Raw genomic sequence first — 16,925 nt, forward strand, 5'->3', positions numbered from 1 at the left:
AAAAACATAACATCACACGTGATTTCACGTGGCCTGTCGGTGACATGGTCGTAGCATTGCAAGCGTTTTGCTATTTGCTTCAAAATACGGGTTGCTTTTACCTCCAGATCTGTCCGGCATACCCAGAGAACACACTATTTACTCTGGTCCTGTCCCGTGATATAGAATAGGACTAGGTGTGTCCTGTGCGTGCCAGGTCACACACTGAACCCCACTCTAAGGTGTGTTAAGGACAGACTTCAGGCGGCCCTTGCATCATCAGCGAATTCATCGTTATATTTCCGACGAACATCAGCAGCATAAGATACAGGAGACCCTCGGACCCACCGGGACGTGGACTCACCTCAGAGGGTCTGGGTCTGGGTGTCAGGGTCCATGGCAACGACGGTCAGATCTCTGGAGCCGCGCACAGAAAAAAACGGTACCAATAAAGATGTGAAGGGAACCGGAAAAAAGAGAAAAATAAAAAAAAAGGTAATCCACGGTTTGCTCTGGGAGCGGAGAGGAGAGTGCCCGGCTAAAGATGTGGACCAATGGCTGCCCTCTGCACACGTCAACACAATATAGGTTCTGGGGAAAGTCACAGAAAGAAGGCTGCAATGGCTGTTGTTAAAAACTGAAAAGGAGAAGTGTAGTGAAGCAACTTGTCCTCTCCCCGTGACTCACACAGCCCCGCTGCCATTGGCGGAGCAGCCTCAGGGTACGGCGCTCGCACCTGACCAATCAGGGCGCAGGACGGGCTCCGGTATTCAAATGGGTTCAGGTGAGCTGCGCTGCCGCTGCAGATTGGCTGCGGACGGGGACGGGGGGAGGGGAGAGGCGAGAGCAGAGAGGTCTAACCGGCAGGCCACACCTTAAACGACATAATAGATGATAGGAGGCTTGCTTGTTTTGGAGGAGGGCTCGAGTTTCCTCTGCCGGATCAGGGCATGAATACAGTTGAACAGGTATGCATTCACTGCAGACTTTGACCAGACAATGTGGGGCAATCAAGTTTATAGCATTTGGACGACAGGAGGATCCCGGTCCATATAATGTGTCGTGAAAAGCCTCCCCTCCTGCTCGTACGTTCTGAATGCGTGTGAGTGGGGGAGTGTTAGTAGGACAGGTCCGAGGCACTCGGGGGTTGGGCTCCAGGCTGGGCGGGGGGGGGTGGAGGGTCCGCATGAGGAGGTGGGGGTGGGGGCGGGGGCGGGGGAGGGGGAGGGGTTTGTTTTTACCCCCTGGCGGTAATACAGCCCCCACACCATCAAACAACCCTGATGTTCACTGACAGGGGGAGGGGGGGGGGAGAGAGAGAGAGACAGAGAGAGAGAGAGGGGGAGAGAGAGAGAGAGAGAGGGAGGGGGGGGAGAGAGAGAGAGAGAGAGAGAGAGAGAGAGAGAGAGAGAGAGAGAGAGAGAGAGACAGAGAGACAGAGAGAGAGGGAGGGGGGGGGGGAGAGAGAGCGAGAGAGAGAGAGAGAGAGAGAGAGAGAGAGAGAGAGAGAGAGAGAGAGAGAGAGAGAGAGAGAGAGAGAGAGAGAGAGAGAGAGACAGAGACAGAGACAGAGACAGAGAGACAGAGAGAGAGACAGAGACTGTGAAGCTCAATACAGCAGCCTCACCTGACAATGTGTAAGCGTTTCTTAACCAAGCCTTATCCTAAGCCAAAGCACACATCAAACATGAGGTTCAAGAGCCATCCTGCTGTTCAGCTGAAACGATGTGTACAATAATCACTAAGTCCAAGTCCTTCAGCCACAGACTGTCTCTACGAGGGCCCTGAGATCACGTCGGGCAATCAGGGGAATTCATCGGTTTGGTTTACCAACCCTCCCTGCCTAGACCCACCGATATCCGGATGATCCTGCTTCAAATCAGGTTTGCAGGCCTAGTGTGTGTGTGTGTGTGTGTGTGTGTGTGTGTGTGTGTGTGTGTGTGTGTGTGTGTGTGTGTGTGTGTGTGTGTGTGTGTGTGTGTGTGTGTGTGTGTGTGTGTGTGTGTTTCTGAGTGTAGTATATAGTCAGCTTGCTTGATAAGCATCTTCATTAGAAGTAACACTTCTGGCTGACAGGAAGAGGTAGTTTGTGGTAGATGAAGTGAGTTGCACCTTAAAGTACACGTTTTTGTTTTCCGTTTCACGCAGGGGGTAGGCTGAATGTGGTCAAGTCAAAGTAATATTCTGAAATCAACAGCATGAGTAACATCCTGGGTTACTTAATACAAATTACCAAATTAATTAAAGCAATACAAACCTTACTCAGAACTTTAACTTTTGTTCCTTTTCTGTTAATCTGTAACAGATTCTATTTTAAGAGTAAATATTATTGGCTTTCTGACATTTTTGTACAAGGGGCCTACCTTAATTGAGATTACACCATCAGTCATTTGCTAGACATTACTACACAGAAGCAAGCAGGGATGAGCTAAGCGAACGGCAATGACAGCAGCACAGTCTCAATGATAGATACCACGGCTTGCGCCCCCGGGGAACTGACCATGCAGTCTCACGCAGGTTCTCTGACGTCAAGAAGCCTTTGATTGTTTTTATAATGCGGAACTACGAGACCATAACTTAATAACTTAGGTAAATGAACCCGCTTTTAACAGACTCCTTGGCTGCATCGTCACTTTAGGCCAATCTGTTGTTTGATTGGCTACCCCCCCCCCCCCCCACACACACACACACACACTAGCCTGGGGTCAGGGTGCGGACCGCTGCCCTAGAAGACACTTTTGACAGTGACCTAAATACTGAGCAGCAGACTCAGATTCCTCTTTCTACTTTCTCAGGCTGAGAGTCTCTCCGTTTATAAAGGAGTCCTGAAATAGGAAGCCATGGACTTTATTCAACTCTAATGACCCTAACGAAGCTGTTAAACTCTTAAACTTTGCAGCTACACCATAAGTTATACTGGAATATCATTATCACTAGCCTAAATGCTTTGTGTGCTGATTTTGCAGAGGTCTTAGCGTGTGGTTAGATATCAAGATTACACTCAACTGTTTCAACAAAACTAATGAATATTCTTTCTCTGTTAAAATCAAGAGGAAATGCCTTAAGGATTAACAACCAATTATAATAACCCTGTAATAAAGAGCAGACACACAGATTCATGTCACAAATCCAATCTGAATACTCCAGAATGAATACACGATTCACAACATTTGAGGTGTTAATGCGCTCTGAGCTGAAACGAGATCCAGTCTGCTCCAAGGCAGGGCTCGTCTCATTGTGTGGGACCTTTGCCTCATGGCCAGAACGACAAACGAGCTGCAGCAAAACAGCAATAATGTGTGTGTGTGTGCCAACTATGTGACCCGGCTGACTAAATAAAGGGGCACGCCTTTCCTTTAGAGTCTTACAATTATTGCTGCTGCAAACAGCAGCTGAGAACGGGCCTAATAGCCAAGCTACAAACAGCCTTGTTTCACAACATGTCCTTACTGCGTGTGGTTCACTAGTGTTTAAGTGGAGCTATAGCTTTAAGCAGTACATGTGATGTTCAATGTTGATGATGTATGGTTCAACTATTCTAGTCTATCTTAGGATCACATCAATTCAGAATATTGTTTTGCAAACTTGTAGCACTACACGAATGTAAGACGAACATTGAGGACGTTAAAGAACCTATTAGGTCTAGGGTTAGGGTCTATGTCCCAGCTATGCAACTTTGTCAAAATTCCAGCCACAGTAAACTGATAATCCTTTGTAGGTCCAATATGCTTACACAAAAAGTCTGATGTTTGTCCTTTGTCGACTACTTGAATATAGAGAGGCCTGAATTAAAAAAACGGACCTGTCTGCATTTGGTTTTCCACTTACTGGAATGCAACACTGTTTCAACACTACACACACAATCACACACAATAACTCTAACCCTAACCCTAACCCTAACCCAACCGGAGCATTCAGAAAGAACCTAGTTAGGTGTTGTGGTCAAGCTGCTTGAGGATGAGTTAAACATTATGGGTCTGAACCCTTTTGGGCTCCAGCATCCTTCAAAGGTAGAAGCACTCTGAAGGTCTTCCATGGTAGTTTCCAGTAACAAAGTATTTGTTGTTCAACAAGTACTAAAAAATGTGTACATTGTCGAGTCATTTTATGAATGTAACTCACCGAACTGTTAGAGACTATCACCGGATATGGATGGTTAAAAATAAATAAATACACTTTGGAAATGCCTTGAAGCCCTTTGAAATCCCAAGCAGCCACAGCCGCTGAGGGCCAGGGGATGATCTCAGACGCTCGCTGACTCACAAGCCCTGACTGGGCCCAGCTTCATTCAGATAGAAATAACACAAGCAGTGTGTGGGTGTCTGACTTAGCGGCCCTTGGTAAAGACACAACGCCCACTCGTGTTATTATACATGGGTGACCTTCTTCTAGCCGCTCTGAGCTCTCTCTGGGGGCTACAGGTCTGGACAAAATGAATTAACGTCATGTGTACCCTTCTCCCACGCCCGACACACACACACACACACACACACACACACACACACACACACACACACACACACACACACACACACACACAAAGACAAACACAGAAATACATACACAAACATATGGCAGAACATCACACTCAATTATACTGTCACTAAATTTACTCTGTGGAACACTACTGTTCACAATTTTCTGTATTGCCTCCACACACACACACACACACACACACACACGCACACGCACGCACACATGGGAAAGAAAACTGAAACTAACAAGAAATTGGTTTTCAAAAGAAAAGTCCTAAAGTGCCCGAGCTCATGGTTACAAAGGACACATTGGCCGGAGTACAATGTGTACTGAGAACTGATGTTCTGAATGAATCTCATGTGTATCTGTAATGTACCTTTATTGTGTCTAGATAAGCATGGCATGGTGAAATATAGCGTGTAGCACAGCACGGACAAGTGTCCATATGAGAGGTTGAGTCCTCTTTATAAAAGGGAACTATCTTTAGATTCTCTGACACGCCTTCAAAAGTGCCATTGAAACATTTACAACCTCTTTGGGCCTTTGAGATGTCAAATGTGCCGTGTTGGAATAGCGTTACACGCTGGCATGCATACAGGAAATTCGGTTACTATGTTTTGAATCAGTTACTATTATTAAGAACAACTCCTTAAGGACAAATTACATGTACTTCTACCACAATTAGGCATCCAATAATATAAAAAGATGCAATAACCCTCTAACAACGTAATTAGTGCTCTTACCATGCTAGATCATCCTTATTCAAACTTATTCTATAAAAACGAATTAGTGTATTGCATAAATGCTTTACTTAAAAGTCAAAGAAATTAAATAAATACATAAAGTGTATCTTTTGATAAAGAGTTATCAAGGCCGGATAGGCTTGCTAGAAGCATTTCTCCGTCCTCATTGCATCGATTCAGTAAATCATGGGAACGTCAGCTATGACCTATGCGGGTCACATGGCTCCGGGAGCGAGCCAAGGGCTGGAATGAGGTTACAGGTGGAATTTCCCTGGTCTCCTCACCCGGCGACGTCACAGCCAATGACAAAGCTTTACTACTGCTGCTGCCTAGCAATCAGACACCTGAGGACCTGAAACTCAGGTGACATGAGCGGCCGGCCGTGCTCACACAGAAACCTCTGATTAAGGAACTTCACCATCGACGGTTCCTCTATGATCTTTCTAAAGAAAACGGTACAATCCTGGGTTTGTAGCACAAAAAACGAGAAGTACGCTTTGGTCTTTCACAAGTTGATTTCTTAATTTCGGGCGTTCTGCCGCAACACGACACTGCAATGGCCAAGGCACATGTATGTTGCCATCTTGTGGTTATTCATAGTATGTTGAAAAATACCAAAACGATGTTAACATTAGTGGCCAGATTAAATACATGTTGCTCCACGAAAATGGGACATCCATTTTCATTTTCTGTGTCTCCATACTTAGCAATGTGTTCATTTTGACATCAACGGAAGCGACATCCTGGTTCGTCGCCCTAAATCCTGTTCTGAACCGAACAATCTAACATAAAACCCTGGTAGGCCTACTTCCGAAATAGTTTTTCGCACATCATTGTCTTTCTTTCAACCTACAGCCACTAAAAGAGACTATTTTTAGTCGTGGTATTATTAATATCCCTGCATTGCTCTTTATCCTGCCAGTGCACACAGCCAAGCGCTAATGGTCGATTCTGACCAGAAGAGCTCGGCCTCCTCTGGCAGAGCGGCTAAATCAATAAGCAGAGCCCCATTAGGGCGGGCGGGCAGTGCCCAGACGGAGCGAGCCGCGTAAGAAGATCCGCTGCTCTGTGCACCGTCTCAACATTAATATGTGCCCTGCACAATAACACACAGCACAGCTCCCCATTGTCTTCCGGCCACTGACACACTGCTCAGCTGCTCTGCACAGGGTGACATCACTGTCACATGATGAGTGCCAGGAATTTCATTAGCCTCTACCCAAAGTATTCTGTTCCCGGTTAGGCAAAGAAGAACCCTGGCCATTCAAATGCAACCGTAGCCTTGTATTTTGTTGTTTAAGTACAGCAGGACGCCAGTCAGACGGGTCACGCAGGGTTCATGCGGTGTGTGTTGTTGATTCGCCTCCTGGTTTGGAAGTCACTGCGAGTGAATTATGCATGACTTTGACCATGAGACACAGACAGAGGGAAGACACCACAGTTCGATGATGGAGCAGAAAACCGAAGACACTTGTCAGGTTAATTCAGAGCAAACAGCCACCATCAAACTAAAACATAGCCACTTATAGCGGGTAATCCGCTGGAGTGGAGAAAGCAGTTTCCAGTAATGTGCCAGGAAGGGGAGACTTTCTGGGAGGGGAGAGAAATTAGGCTATCCAGCTGGCCTTGTCTGATATGGGCAAGGCCGCCACAAGTCCCCTAGGCTCTCCCCCCTCAACCCTGCGTCACAAAGCCCTTTGGCTGGGGGGAAAAAGGACGAAAGGCATCCAATGGGATCCAGCCGGGTCGTCCCATGACACAAGCATCTCAACCGAAATATGTAAACATCTGGTAAACATTTGGACTGCCCTGAAGCGGGGTGATCAACAGTCTTGAGAGAACAACATTTCGCTAAACACAGCGGACATGTGTGCCGGCTGCTGGAGATTAAGTAGAAGCAGGACACAGAAAAAGATTGTATAGGGCTATAGTGAAATAGTTTTAACACACATGTTAGGACCATTCTCTGGACTTTCCTACGACGAGTACATTTGTAGAATTTCAAACAATATCTCAAATCCATTTTTTTATGTGGCTTAATGGCCATCTGAAACAGAAAGCATGTAGGATTGTAGGAATAACCTAGGATATAGCCTAGGGTTTACATGACCTCCCAACAACAGGAACCCATTCACACACTGCACGTCACATGTCAGGCGGGTGGAGGAGACACAGACAGGCAGGGGGGCAGCAGCAGCTACACCCATCAGTGGAGTCACTTATCCCTGGGCTGTTCTCATCTGATGAAGGCAATTCAGGCTGTGGATCATTGCCGCGGTGACACCGCCACACGCAGTGGGAGTACATCGAAGATTAACTATAACACGTGACATTACCAAGACCTAAAGAAATTAACAAATATTTAGCAAACCGTCGTGTGTACTCTGAATTAAACAGTGTAATGAAATTTTAAAAAAAAATACATAAGACTCAAACATTTCGTGGCGTTCGTGGTTAAGTTATTTCCCATTAAACCAAAGACTTACCCTGGTACACAGTTGCGTCCTGTTCATGTATCTCCCAGCAGCCTGCGCCTTTTCACACCATAAGTCCTGGTGCGTCTCTGTACTCAGTATATAGTCCCAGGTCCTTCTCTGAACTCAGTCACTGAGGTTTACATCCTCCAGAAACCACCCTGAGCCTCTGGGAGCCTGGCGGTAGCTCCTACTTTCCCCCGACAGCAATAGCTGATGCGTGGGGAATTCCTCGCAGTCACATTTTCCTGGGAAGTGATTGGCTGGCGGCCACCACGGCGCCTCTCATGCTCCTCTCAGCGTGGAGGAGGAGAGCGCCTCTGCTAGGCGTGCGGGTCTTGATGTTGTTCACTATGTTGTCCGCGCTATGGTCTCAACATGTTGTCATCACCTGGACCTGGACGTGATAAGAAAGGTGAATCTGTGGTGTCCACGTTGTCCCGGGAAGAAGTCCGCTTGCGGTGCCTCTGCTACTTTGAGTGAGGATGTCAACTTTGTTTTCCCCATTGGGCGGGGTTTGCCTTTTCCTCATCAGCCACCCTGAGACATGACAGCTGTTCATCTGTTCATCTGAGATACTGAGGAGCTGAATGTGTATACTGAAGATAAATGTTTGTGCTTGAAGTGATTAAATACGTTTTTTACATGTGTGACTTTTATATTGTGATGGAAATGTGTTATTGGCTATGATCCCCCCAAAAAGAGACGTTCCCATACCGGGAGTCGAACCCGGGCCGCCTGGGTGAAAACCAGGAATCCTAACCGCTAGACCATATGGGAGACGAGAGAGAAAGGCCATATTGGCTTAGATGTATGTAACCTATTGGGTAATTTCTACTTATTCCAATAATTTACCTATTACTACTGAAATGTAATAAACATGTAGAAATTAGACTTTCTTCGTGTTTATATTTAAATAATAAAATAGGTGTAGTGCTTGGGAAGACGATGTGGCGTTACGTCAGTTAAGAGTCTTATGTTTTAATATCTGGTGATTTATAAAGAATCACCGAATATTGTGACTCATTTGAAGACCTGTTTTTATACATTTTGTTTCAAATATATATTATACATTTTGAGTTATTAATTGAATAGGAAACGTTTTTTGATCACGCGCATTTCGAAATTGTTATCCATGGGTGTTACATTGGCGAATAGCGTCACCTAGTGGCCAATCCCACCTACTAGTCAACTCCACCTACTGATCAACAACACCTATCCTACTAGTCAACCCCACCTACTGGTCAACCCCACCTACTGGTCAACACCACCTTCTGGTCAACCCAACCTACAGGTCAACCCCACACACTGGCCAACCCGACCTTCTGATCAACATCACCTAGTCAACCCCGCATTCTGGTCAACCCCACCTTCTGGTCAACCCCACCTACAGTTCCACCCGACCTACAGGTTAACCGAACCTACTGATCAACATCACCTACTGGTCAACCCGACCTACTGGTCAACACCACCTTCTGGTCAATCCTTAACGACAGGCACCTTACTGATAACCTACTGAACAGTCTGTCGAGGATACACTGTTTACTTCAGGATTCAAGACACTTTTCCAATCAGACTTTGGTTAACAGTAAAAACGTTAGATACGACTTATTTATTTATTTATTTATTTATTACATGCATGTTTTTAACATGAGTGATGCCTTATTACCGTATTAACGAAATTGTTTTATGCTCCATCCAAAATACTGTTGCTAAACAAATGACGTAATTCGTACTGGAACGACACAAGTCAGGTATTGGGTGTACAGGTATAACTAACGTGGAGTATTTGCAAAAAAAATACTCAACACTTACTCTTGTAAATACATCTCATTCCATTTTTCCTAATTTATCTTCTAAATTATGTTTCAATTTGCATATATCTCTGCCTATTTCATCAGAACACAGGGTGAGATTTGGTGTAGTCCCCCCCTCCGCAGAGAGTGGTATCGCCCTACCACTCGATACGGCAGCAGGCCAGCACAGGCAGAAGATACTCAACAACTAATAAACACTAGTTAGCCGTATTATAAAGTATAAGAAATCCAGCCGGGTTTATAATCTAAAGCGAATTTGTATGCTTGCGATTAGGGCAACCGCGTGACCACGATGTCAACCCCGGCCAGACGACGACTCATGAGAGATTTTAAACGGTAAGGAAACAGAAAAACAAGCAGCGATGGTAACGCTATAGCTAGCGTTAGCGTCCGATGCTAGCTTTGCTAGCCGTCGCTTACATGGTGTAAACGGGCCACAACTCTGAGTGGACACCGATATATGTTTATGAAATTATACCTGGAGGTTATTGGATCGTAATCTGTGTTTAGTTGGGGGACAGGCCACCTGTTAGGCGTGTTGAGGACAATGAGAAGTGAGCTGTAGCTGCTAGCTGCCTGCTGACGCTGGGTGTCACGTCACTCATCTTAGATGGAAATAACTTGGTCGAAATGGGTTCGGAAGGAAACTCTGATCCGGGTGGTGGCTGGTCTTTATGTGAAAGGTGTCGTGGTCGATTCAAATCTGAATAATTTGGAATGATTGTGATGGTTTTAATGTTGTTTTATACATATACAGTGCATACAGGGTCTATGGTATACGCTACATTACATATGGATGTGTGTCTGGCCCAGTGCAGCTCGCTGGGGACACCTCGATGATTGAGATTGTACTCCCTGCATTAGCAAAATTTGATGTCTAACGGGGTCAAAATATGCTATTTTGTGATTATAAAACGCATTCAACACGTGCTCCTAGTGTTGATTACAGTCAAACCCCAGGAGTCCTGTGAACTCTGACCTATTAACAAAGCGGTCACAAGTGAGATTTCACATGAGATGATAAATCCATCTTATTTACTAGTGAATAAAGCTCGATGGCAATGGCAACCCCAGTTGTTTTCTTGGAAAGTGTATAAATAATCACCTTTACGAGACATATCAGACACCCCAGCACAGCTGAGGTTATTTTGGTTAGCTTCTCTATTTTGCTTTGTATTTCTTTCTTGACATCTAGCAGTGTTGGTCAAATTTTAATCTGTTCTTCATTGCATTGCAAGGCTGCAAGAAGACCCCCCAGCCGGGGTGAGTGGAGCTCCGTCCGAGAATAATATTATGGTCTGGAATGCTGTCATATTTGGGTGAGTGTATAACATGTTAATTTAAAAGTGGTCAGACCTATGCATATAAGTATTTTGGCAAACACAATATGCGAAGATCATTTCATCTAAACTTTAACTATCATATTATGCATCAACTGGTGGCTTTAAAAAGTCCCAGATTCCATTAATTTATTGTAATTCAGTGTCCAAAAATTAAACTATGTTGTGTCTTAATCATGTTTTCGTTTCTTTTTCAGACCAGAGGGAACACCCTTTGAAGATGGTAGGTTATCGCCACGTCTACATTAGCTCATATCGGCCCTGGCTGATAAAAGTACATTGGTTGCAATACACCTGGCAAATTACGATGACGGTTGAATAACGTCCAAATTCCTTTCAATGCTATTTAACCAATCAAACAATCATTTGAAGGACGTGTCATTTAAGCTCATGATAGAAGCTGATGCTTTTGGCTTGTATCCATGTTTTATTCAAGGCACTTTTATTCCCCAACATGCCATTTTTTTTATGGGCAATTCAAGCAGTGTTGAGGGACAAATAGAAGCCCTGTAGGCCTTGAGGTGATGTTCTAAACACATGCATTTTGACTTAAGCCTTGCTTTTCTTAATCCTAGGAACCTTTAAACTCACTATCGAGTTCACAGAAGAGTATCCAAATAAACCCCCAACAGTGCGTTTTGTCTCCAAAATGTTTCATCCAAATGGTAAGTTTTAGTAGTATTCATGCAACCTTAAGTCAAATTCAAAAAAAGTGTAGTGTCTTAATGTTTTCCCTTCATTTTCTTTTTTTGCAGTTTATGCCGATGGCAGCATATGTTTAGACATTCTACAGAATCGCTGGAGTCCAACTTATGATGTTTCTTCAATATTAACTTCAATACAGGTATTTTATCTATTCACACACATCCACAGCATACGTGTTGCCATTCACAAAGAGTTGTAATAAGTGTTGCAAAGTATACTTGCAGCTGCATATTTCTTCGGGAGTATCAATGCTGGGGTATGGGGTAAACCGGGAGTTGTATGTTCATTTCATGAGCTGCAGCTGTGGAGAAGATTCAAATGTGTTTTTGTTTGTCTGCTCAGTCTTTACTGGATGAGCCCAATCCAAACAGCCCGGCCAACAGCCAGGCCGCCCAGCTGTACCAGGAGAACAAGCGGGAGTACGAGAAGAGGGTGTCGGCTATTGTCGAGCAGAGTTGGCGTGATTGTTGACACGTGTGTTTGTTTGCAAAGTATAAAAAAAAATGTCCGCCACAAGAGTAAAGACTACACAGATCATGTGATGAAAAACGATCATACACACAATCTGACAGTTTTCTAATGTGTCTGTCCCATAGTTGTATAATGTCGTGTTGTGGCATCGCATTCTGCAGATGCTGTTGTTGGGCGGTAGCATGTTAAAGTAAATGTACCTGGTTAGATCTGGGTAACTTCTTCGATGCACCAAATTTTCCCTTCACCTCCAAACAAAACATTTTTCTGAGTCACCCACCAAGGTTGGGCCACCATGATTGACACTTGTACTTAAGCTTAAGTGTGGATTGCAGTTGCAGTGTCAAAACATACATTTATATTTGTATTTTTAGAGGATGTTACCATGTGTTCAATATTATGTTTCTTTTTAGCATTTTTGAATACCTTTTGAAGAAAATGTATGATGGGTTACTAGAAAATGTGCGATGGGTCTGCGTGTGACAGACGGTGTGCTGGTGCTGACATCCATCTCTTACAATCAATGCCTTTGAGATATGCAGGCTGGATTTCTAGTTACTGGCTCTAGACTACATGTTCAAGCCATGCCTTTTACTATATACATTTTCTTTACTTGACTATCCAGACATGTTAAGGATTGAATTATGTGCCCTTTCCAGGCACTTGGGTTGAGTGTTATGCTACCCCTTCACAACAAATAAACTCAAACTGACTCGACTTCCTGAACATTGGTATCTTTCGTAGATGCGGTCTTCAGTTTAACTTTCCGCTAGTAGGATGTAACAAAATATTTATCTTGTAGATAAAATTAACAAGCCGTTTTCGTCATGGCCCTTTAAGTTCCTTTTGAGAAAATCTACGTCTCAACGTTTAGTTGGTTTCCGGTTTAATTTATTCAATCACATGTAAAACAAGCAGACATTCACACAAATGAAACACCAGACAGTTAACAAGATCACAGCTTTCACAATTCCATGTGAAGATAGTTTAACACGTAGCTTTCAATTGAAAATACACATTGCCAGTGCTATTTTGAATTTGAGTTCTATCAACGTAAGATTGGGCATATAGTTTTCTTCGCTGTCATGGTACTTAACATGTAGTTGCATATTCTGCTACAGTGAAAGTTATTGAGGGGAAAAAAAGAAGGGTTTCTGGCCAAATTTCAGCGATGTTTAATGAACAAATAACCAAGGCATTTGAATATGAAAGCACTGAAAACAAGCATGTAGTGCAGAGACAAACAATAGACTTGTGGAATGGCAATCTTTTTTTAAAACTAAAACCTTATTCAGGCTTAAACCATAACGGCAGAGGAATGTAGAAACATCCGAGTTTCTAAAAGATACCCTACTATTAATCTGTTTTGTATTGTGGTACGAGTCAGTCTCCAGTATGAATACTACGGTCATACATTTGTCCCGAGGTCCATGCCAACGACCAGTGTTCATGCAGATCAGTGAGACGCCTGAGGCTTCACCAGCTCGTAGCGGCCGACCTGGCCTTCCTGTAGCAGCTGACCGATGAGCTGGTCTTTATGTACCTTGCGGCTGACAACTAGAAAGCGTTGCCGGCCCTGTCCGTACGACTTGCTGCGTAGGCCGTATTTCTGGGATATGTGGTGGATCTGCTTTCGCTCGTCGTTGTTCAGGTCGCTGGAGAAGCGCAGGTCATCTTGGCGTTCAGAGGTGGCGTAGTTTCGGATGATGTCTTCGATGTCTCGCTTGCTGAGCTGATTCGAAGGCTTGTCCATGTCCATGCCGAGACCTTCTCTGGAGAACTGCTCCTTGACCTTGATGGGCTCTGCGATCCCCTCGCCGTCCCTGCCCAGTCCACCCCCCTTCCAGCCCATCTTGCGGAGGAGCTGGTTCCCGATGTTGTCCTCCTTGATCTCCTGCTTGATGCTCTCTTCATTCGAACGCGCCAGGATCTGATGGCGTGATATGGCATCGCAGTGACCGTCCTTCCTGAGGTTGGACTTAACCACGGCCTGCGTCTGTCTCAAGGTAGCCAGGGCCTCCTCCGCTGCGATGTGTTTCACTATTTTTTTGGGCCCGAGTCCCGCGGCGACATACTGTCCTTCCAGGTACACCTCGCATCTCCAGCGGTGGTCGGGCAACACGGTAAACTTGTAGTCGGCCGATACTTTATTAAACTGAGCAGTGTCGTTGATGATGCAGATGGCATTATCTGAGTTTTCAAGAATAACCAACTCACTCAAGTGCTTTTTCCTGCCGACCTGTTGGCCAAACCAGCCACTAGAGGGATCCGACTGATGGTTTCCTCTGGGATGCTGCTGTTGCTGCTGTTGCTGCTGCTGCTCTTGCTGCTGCTGCTGCTCTTGTTCCCGGGCTGCCTGATTCATGCGCAGCTTCCTCACTGCCTCCTCGGCTGCTGTGTGCTTCGAGCTCTTCTTCGTGCCCCTAGACTGGGCCACCAGCTCCTCCTGCAGGTAGACGCTACAGAGCCAGTAACTGCTGTTTGGGACCAGGTCAAACTTGTAGTCGATCTTCATGCGGTTAAAGGCGGCAGAGTTGTTCAGTATGCATATGGCATCGTGAGCGTTGTCAACGACCACAAATTCTGTCCAGTGTTTACGTTTGTCAGGCTCATATTGGCCCTTCGAGCTAGGCGTCGGCTTGTCCTCTGGATTACGAAGGGCAGGCAAAAAGGCTGGGGTGGGACTGTGCATCTGACATACCACGATGTCGGTGACAACAGAGTGTCTATACTTGCGCTGCACAATACGAACTTCAGCCGGCTTCAGGAAGAGTTTCACGGCCTGCTCTGAGGCACGGTCCCTGGCTCCGTTCTTACTGCCCGAGTATCCAGTGGCGAGATAAACACACTGGCACCTCAACTCGCACGCGTAGCCTTCCGTCAGTACCTTCCTGTTCTTCGGGAGGTCGGCTTGAGGGATATCCTTCAGGTTGACATAAATATACTCGGGGTTGGTCTTGCAGGCCTGGATGCTGCGGCTCAGCATGAAGTTGTAGTTGGGCGAGTCGGTCCCGGTCATGTACATGGGGTCTCTTAAGGAGACGGCTAGTGCAGCGGACACGCTGGTGATCAGTCGCTGTTTCTCCTCCATGAGGGCTGAGGGTATGGGCCGAGGCGGGGGCAGCGCCGCCGACTGTGCCTGGCTGGGGCTGACCCTGCCTGGGCTGTTGTAGACCCGGCTGAACGGCCGGCTGGAGGAGGAGGAGGAGGAGGGCCGGTCCTGGGGACCGTAGCCCGACCCCTGCCGCCCGGCGTCCCACGCTGTCGATCGGTTCCCTCCGCTGTACCCCTCGTGCCTGGTGGGCTGCGAGTAGGAATCGGAACCCCGGGAGCCGTGCGCTTCGTACTTCGCGGTGTAGTCCTGCTGCGTCTTGGCCATGTAGTTGGAGGTGGCCCCGCGGGCCGCATAGCCTAGACCGGGGCCGGTACTCGTGCTTCCCGAGGGGACGTCTCTGTCTCTATCCCGGGTCCTGTCCCTGTCCCGATCCCTCCAGGAGTCCGAGCCGAAGGACGGCACTCTGTCGAAGGCGGACCTGGGGGCGGAGTAACCCTGGGCCCTCCCGCCGCCGTAGGAGGGCTGCTCGGCCTCCCATGGCCGCGCGCCATGGGGGTCGCTCCTTTTGCGCTCCTTGTCGTTCTCCTTCTCATCAGTGCCGGCTCCGCCGCCACTGCTCCCCCCACTGACAAAGTGCACAGGCTCAAAGCGCGCTCTGGCACCAAACTTTGATATGGGCATTTTCCTTATAGGCTCTTCTCCTGTTACAAAACGGCACAACGACAATGTTTAGACCCCTTGATTGACATGATGGGTCAACGGTACACCGTACACATGGGTAAATACAAATAATGTTATATTGTGTGTAATTATGATACATGCGTAATCACTTACTGCCATCCGATGAATTGGGTCTCTTTTTTGCTTCAGAATTTGTACTCAGGTCAAAGGAGGGCATTTCGCCAATGCTAAGCCCTTCTGCCATTACCAGCACCTTACAGTCAGAGCCAGGCCATACCTATCAATGAAAGGTGCGGTGTTATTCTGACAGGTTAATCAACAGATCATGGGCTCAACTTTCTATGAAAGACGTGGACCAGACGAACAGTACAGAAAATGATTGCCCAACAACGATCATCAAAACACTGCCTCTAACAACTACCTGTTTCCCGCCGACCTTCCCACGCCAATCACGCAGGTACGGCCCCCCTCACCGACCACTCACATGTACATTGTCACACGTATGGAGGCGCCGTAGACGCGGTTTTCGAGGTAAACAACAGCACGAGGCCTGCGTACCGGAGTGACGCAGTAACCCTAAACCCCACGGCTCTCTGGACCAGAACCCGAGCGGAAACCTGCCCGCTAAATTAACTCATCTACCGGGCGTTATTCGCTACGGGATCACGATGAAGAGGTGTGTTGGGGTCTTACCTTACGACGTAGACCCGGTCCGGCGAATCATCATCCGTGGTTTAGCAGAGAATTGAACTGTACCGGAGCGATGTGTATCGGCTAGCGAGCTAGCTGCTAACAGCTAACTAGCTTTGAGTGTTTTGTGGACGCAGACTAGCTGGCTTAGCTAACACCAGTAGCATCAACTCCGCAACACCTTGCAGTGTAGCTTCCAGGACTAAACCGGCCCGCAGTTTTGAAAAAGCGATGCAAATCTTGTTCTGGATACGGCTGTTTAAACTGTAGGGGAAGTCGCCACAACCAACTAGTTCTCCGTTAACGCTACAGAAGCGTCCATTTTCTGTCCGACTACTGTAGGAATCATGGCGGCTGTCACTGACTGCACTGGCCCACAATGCATTGCGGGACCCAATGTAATTGTTAAAATAATAGTGGGACCGTTTGAATGAACACCACACCATCAAGTGTTTCAGCTATTTTTATCTATGCTATTTTTTTTATAATAATTT

The 16,925-nt window shown here is 46.3% G+C and overlaps 3 protein-coding genes and 1 non-coding gene across 6 annotated transcripts in view; 1 reads left to right on the top strand and 3 right to left on the bottom strand.

The window, feature by feature from the left end:
* Window positions 1-8,178, bottom strand: part of elf1 (E74-like ETS transcription factor 1) — a 45,931-nt gene extending 37,753 nt beyond the window's left edge. The window contains exon 1 of one of the 3 annotated variants that reach the window (XM_056600811.1): window positions 7,685-8,178. Coding sequence is in view for 1 of the 3 variants with exons in the window: in XM_056600812.1 (XP_056456787.1) it covers window positions 7,685-7,711 (27 nt within the window). In the remaining 2 variants the exon portion in view is untranslated. Of the gene's footprint in view, window positions 1-343; window positions 707-7,684 lie in introns of those variants that run through there. The other 2 variants (XM_056600812.1, XM_056600810.1) reach the window with 2 other exon arrangements.
* A 202-nt stretch (window positions 8,179-8,380) lies between these two features.
* Window positions 8,381-8,452, bottom strand: trnae-uuc (transfer RNA glutamic acid (anticodon UUC)). The gene has a single exon. It is a non-coding gene; the product is annotated as a tRNA-Glu (tRNA).
* Window positions 8,453-9,610: 1,158 nt separating this feature from the next.
* On the top strand, window positions 9,611-13,195 carry LOC130390730 (ubiquitin-conjugating enzyme E2 A). The gene is made up of 6 exons (XM_056600840.1): window positions 9,611-9,825; window positions 10,728-10,808; window positions 11,027-11,052; window positions 11,405-11,494; window positions 11,585-11,673; window positions 11,877-13,195. The coding sequence occupies exons 1-6, from the start codon at window positions 9,782-9,784 to the stop codon at window positions 12,003-12,005; spliced, it is 459 nt and encodes a 152-aa protein (XP_056456815.1). The 5' UTR covers window positions 9,611-9,781; the 3' UTR covers window positions 12,006-13,195.
* nkrf (NFKB repressing factor) lies at window positions 10,449-16,854 on the bottom strand. Its single transcript, XM_056600813.1, has 3 exons — window positions 16,435-16,854; window positions 15,895-16,018; window positions 10,449-15,761 (listed from the first exon to the last, which is right to left on the bottom strand). The coding sequence occupies exons 2-3, from the start codon at window positions 15,983-15,985 to the stop codon at window positions 13,462-13,464; spliced, it is 2,391 nt and encodes a 796-aa protein (XP_056456788.1). The 5' UTR covers window positions 15,986-16,018; window positions 16,435-16,854; the 3' UTR covers window positions 10,449-13,461.
* Between the last annotated feature and the right edge of the window lie 71 nt (window positions 16,855-16,925).

The sequence above is a fragment of the Gadus chalcogrammus genome, chromosome 10 (assembly GCF_026213295.1).
Source record: "Gadus chalcogrammus isolate NIFS_2021 chromosome 10, NIFS_Gcha_1.0, whole genome shotgun sequence".
NCBI classification, from domain to species: domain Eukaryota; kingdom Metazoa; phylum Chordata; class Actinopteri; order Gadiformes; family Gadidae; genus Gadus; species Gadus chalcogrammus.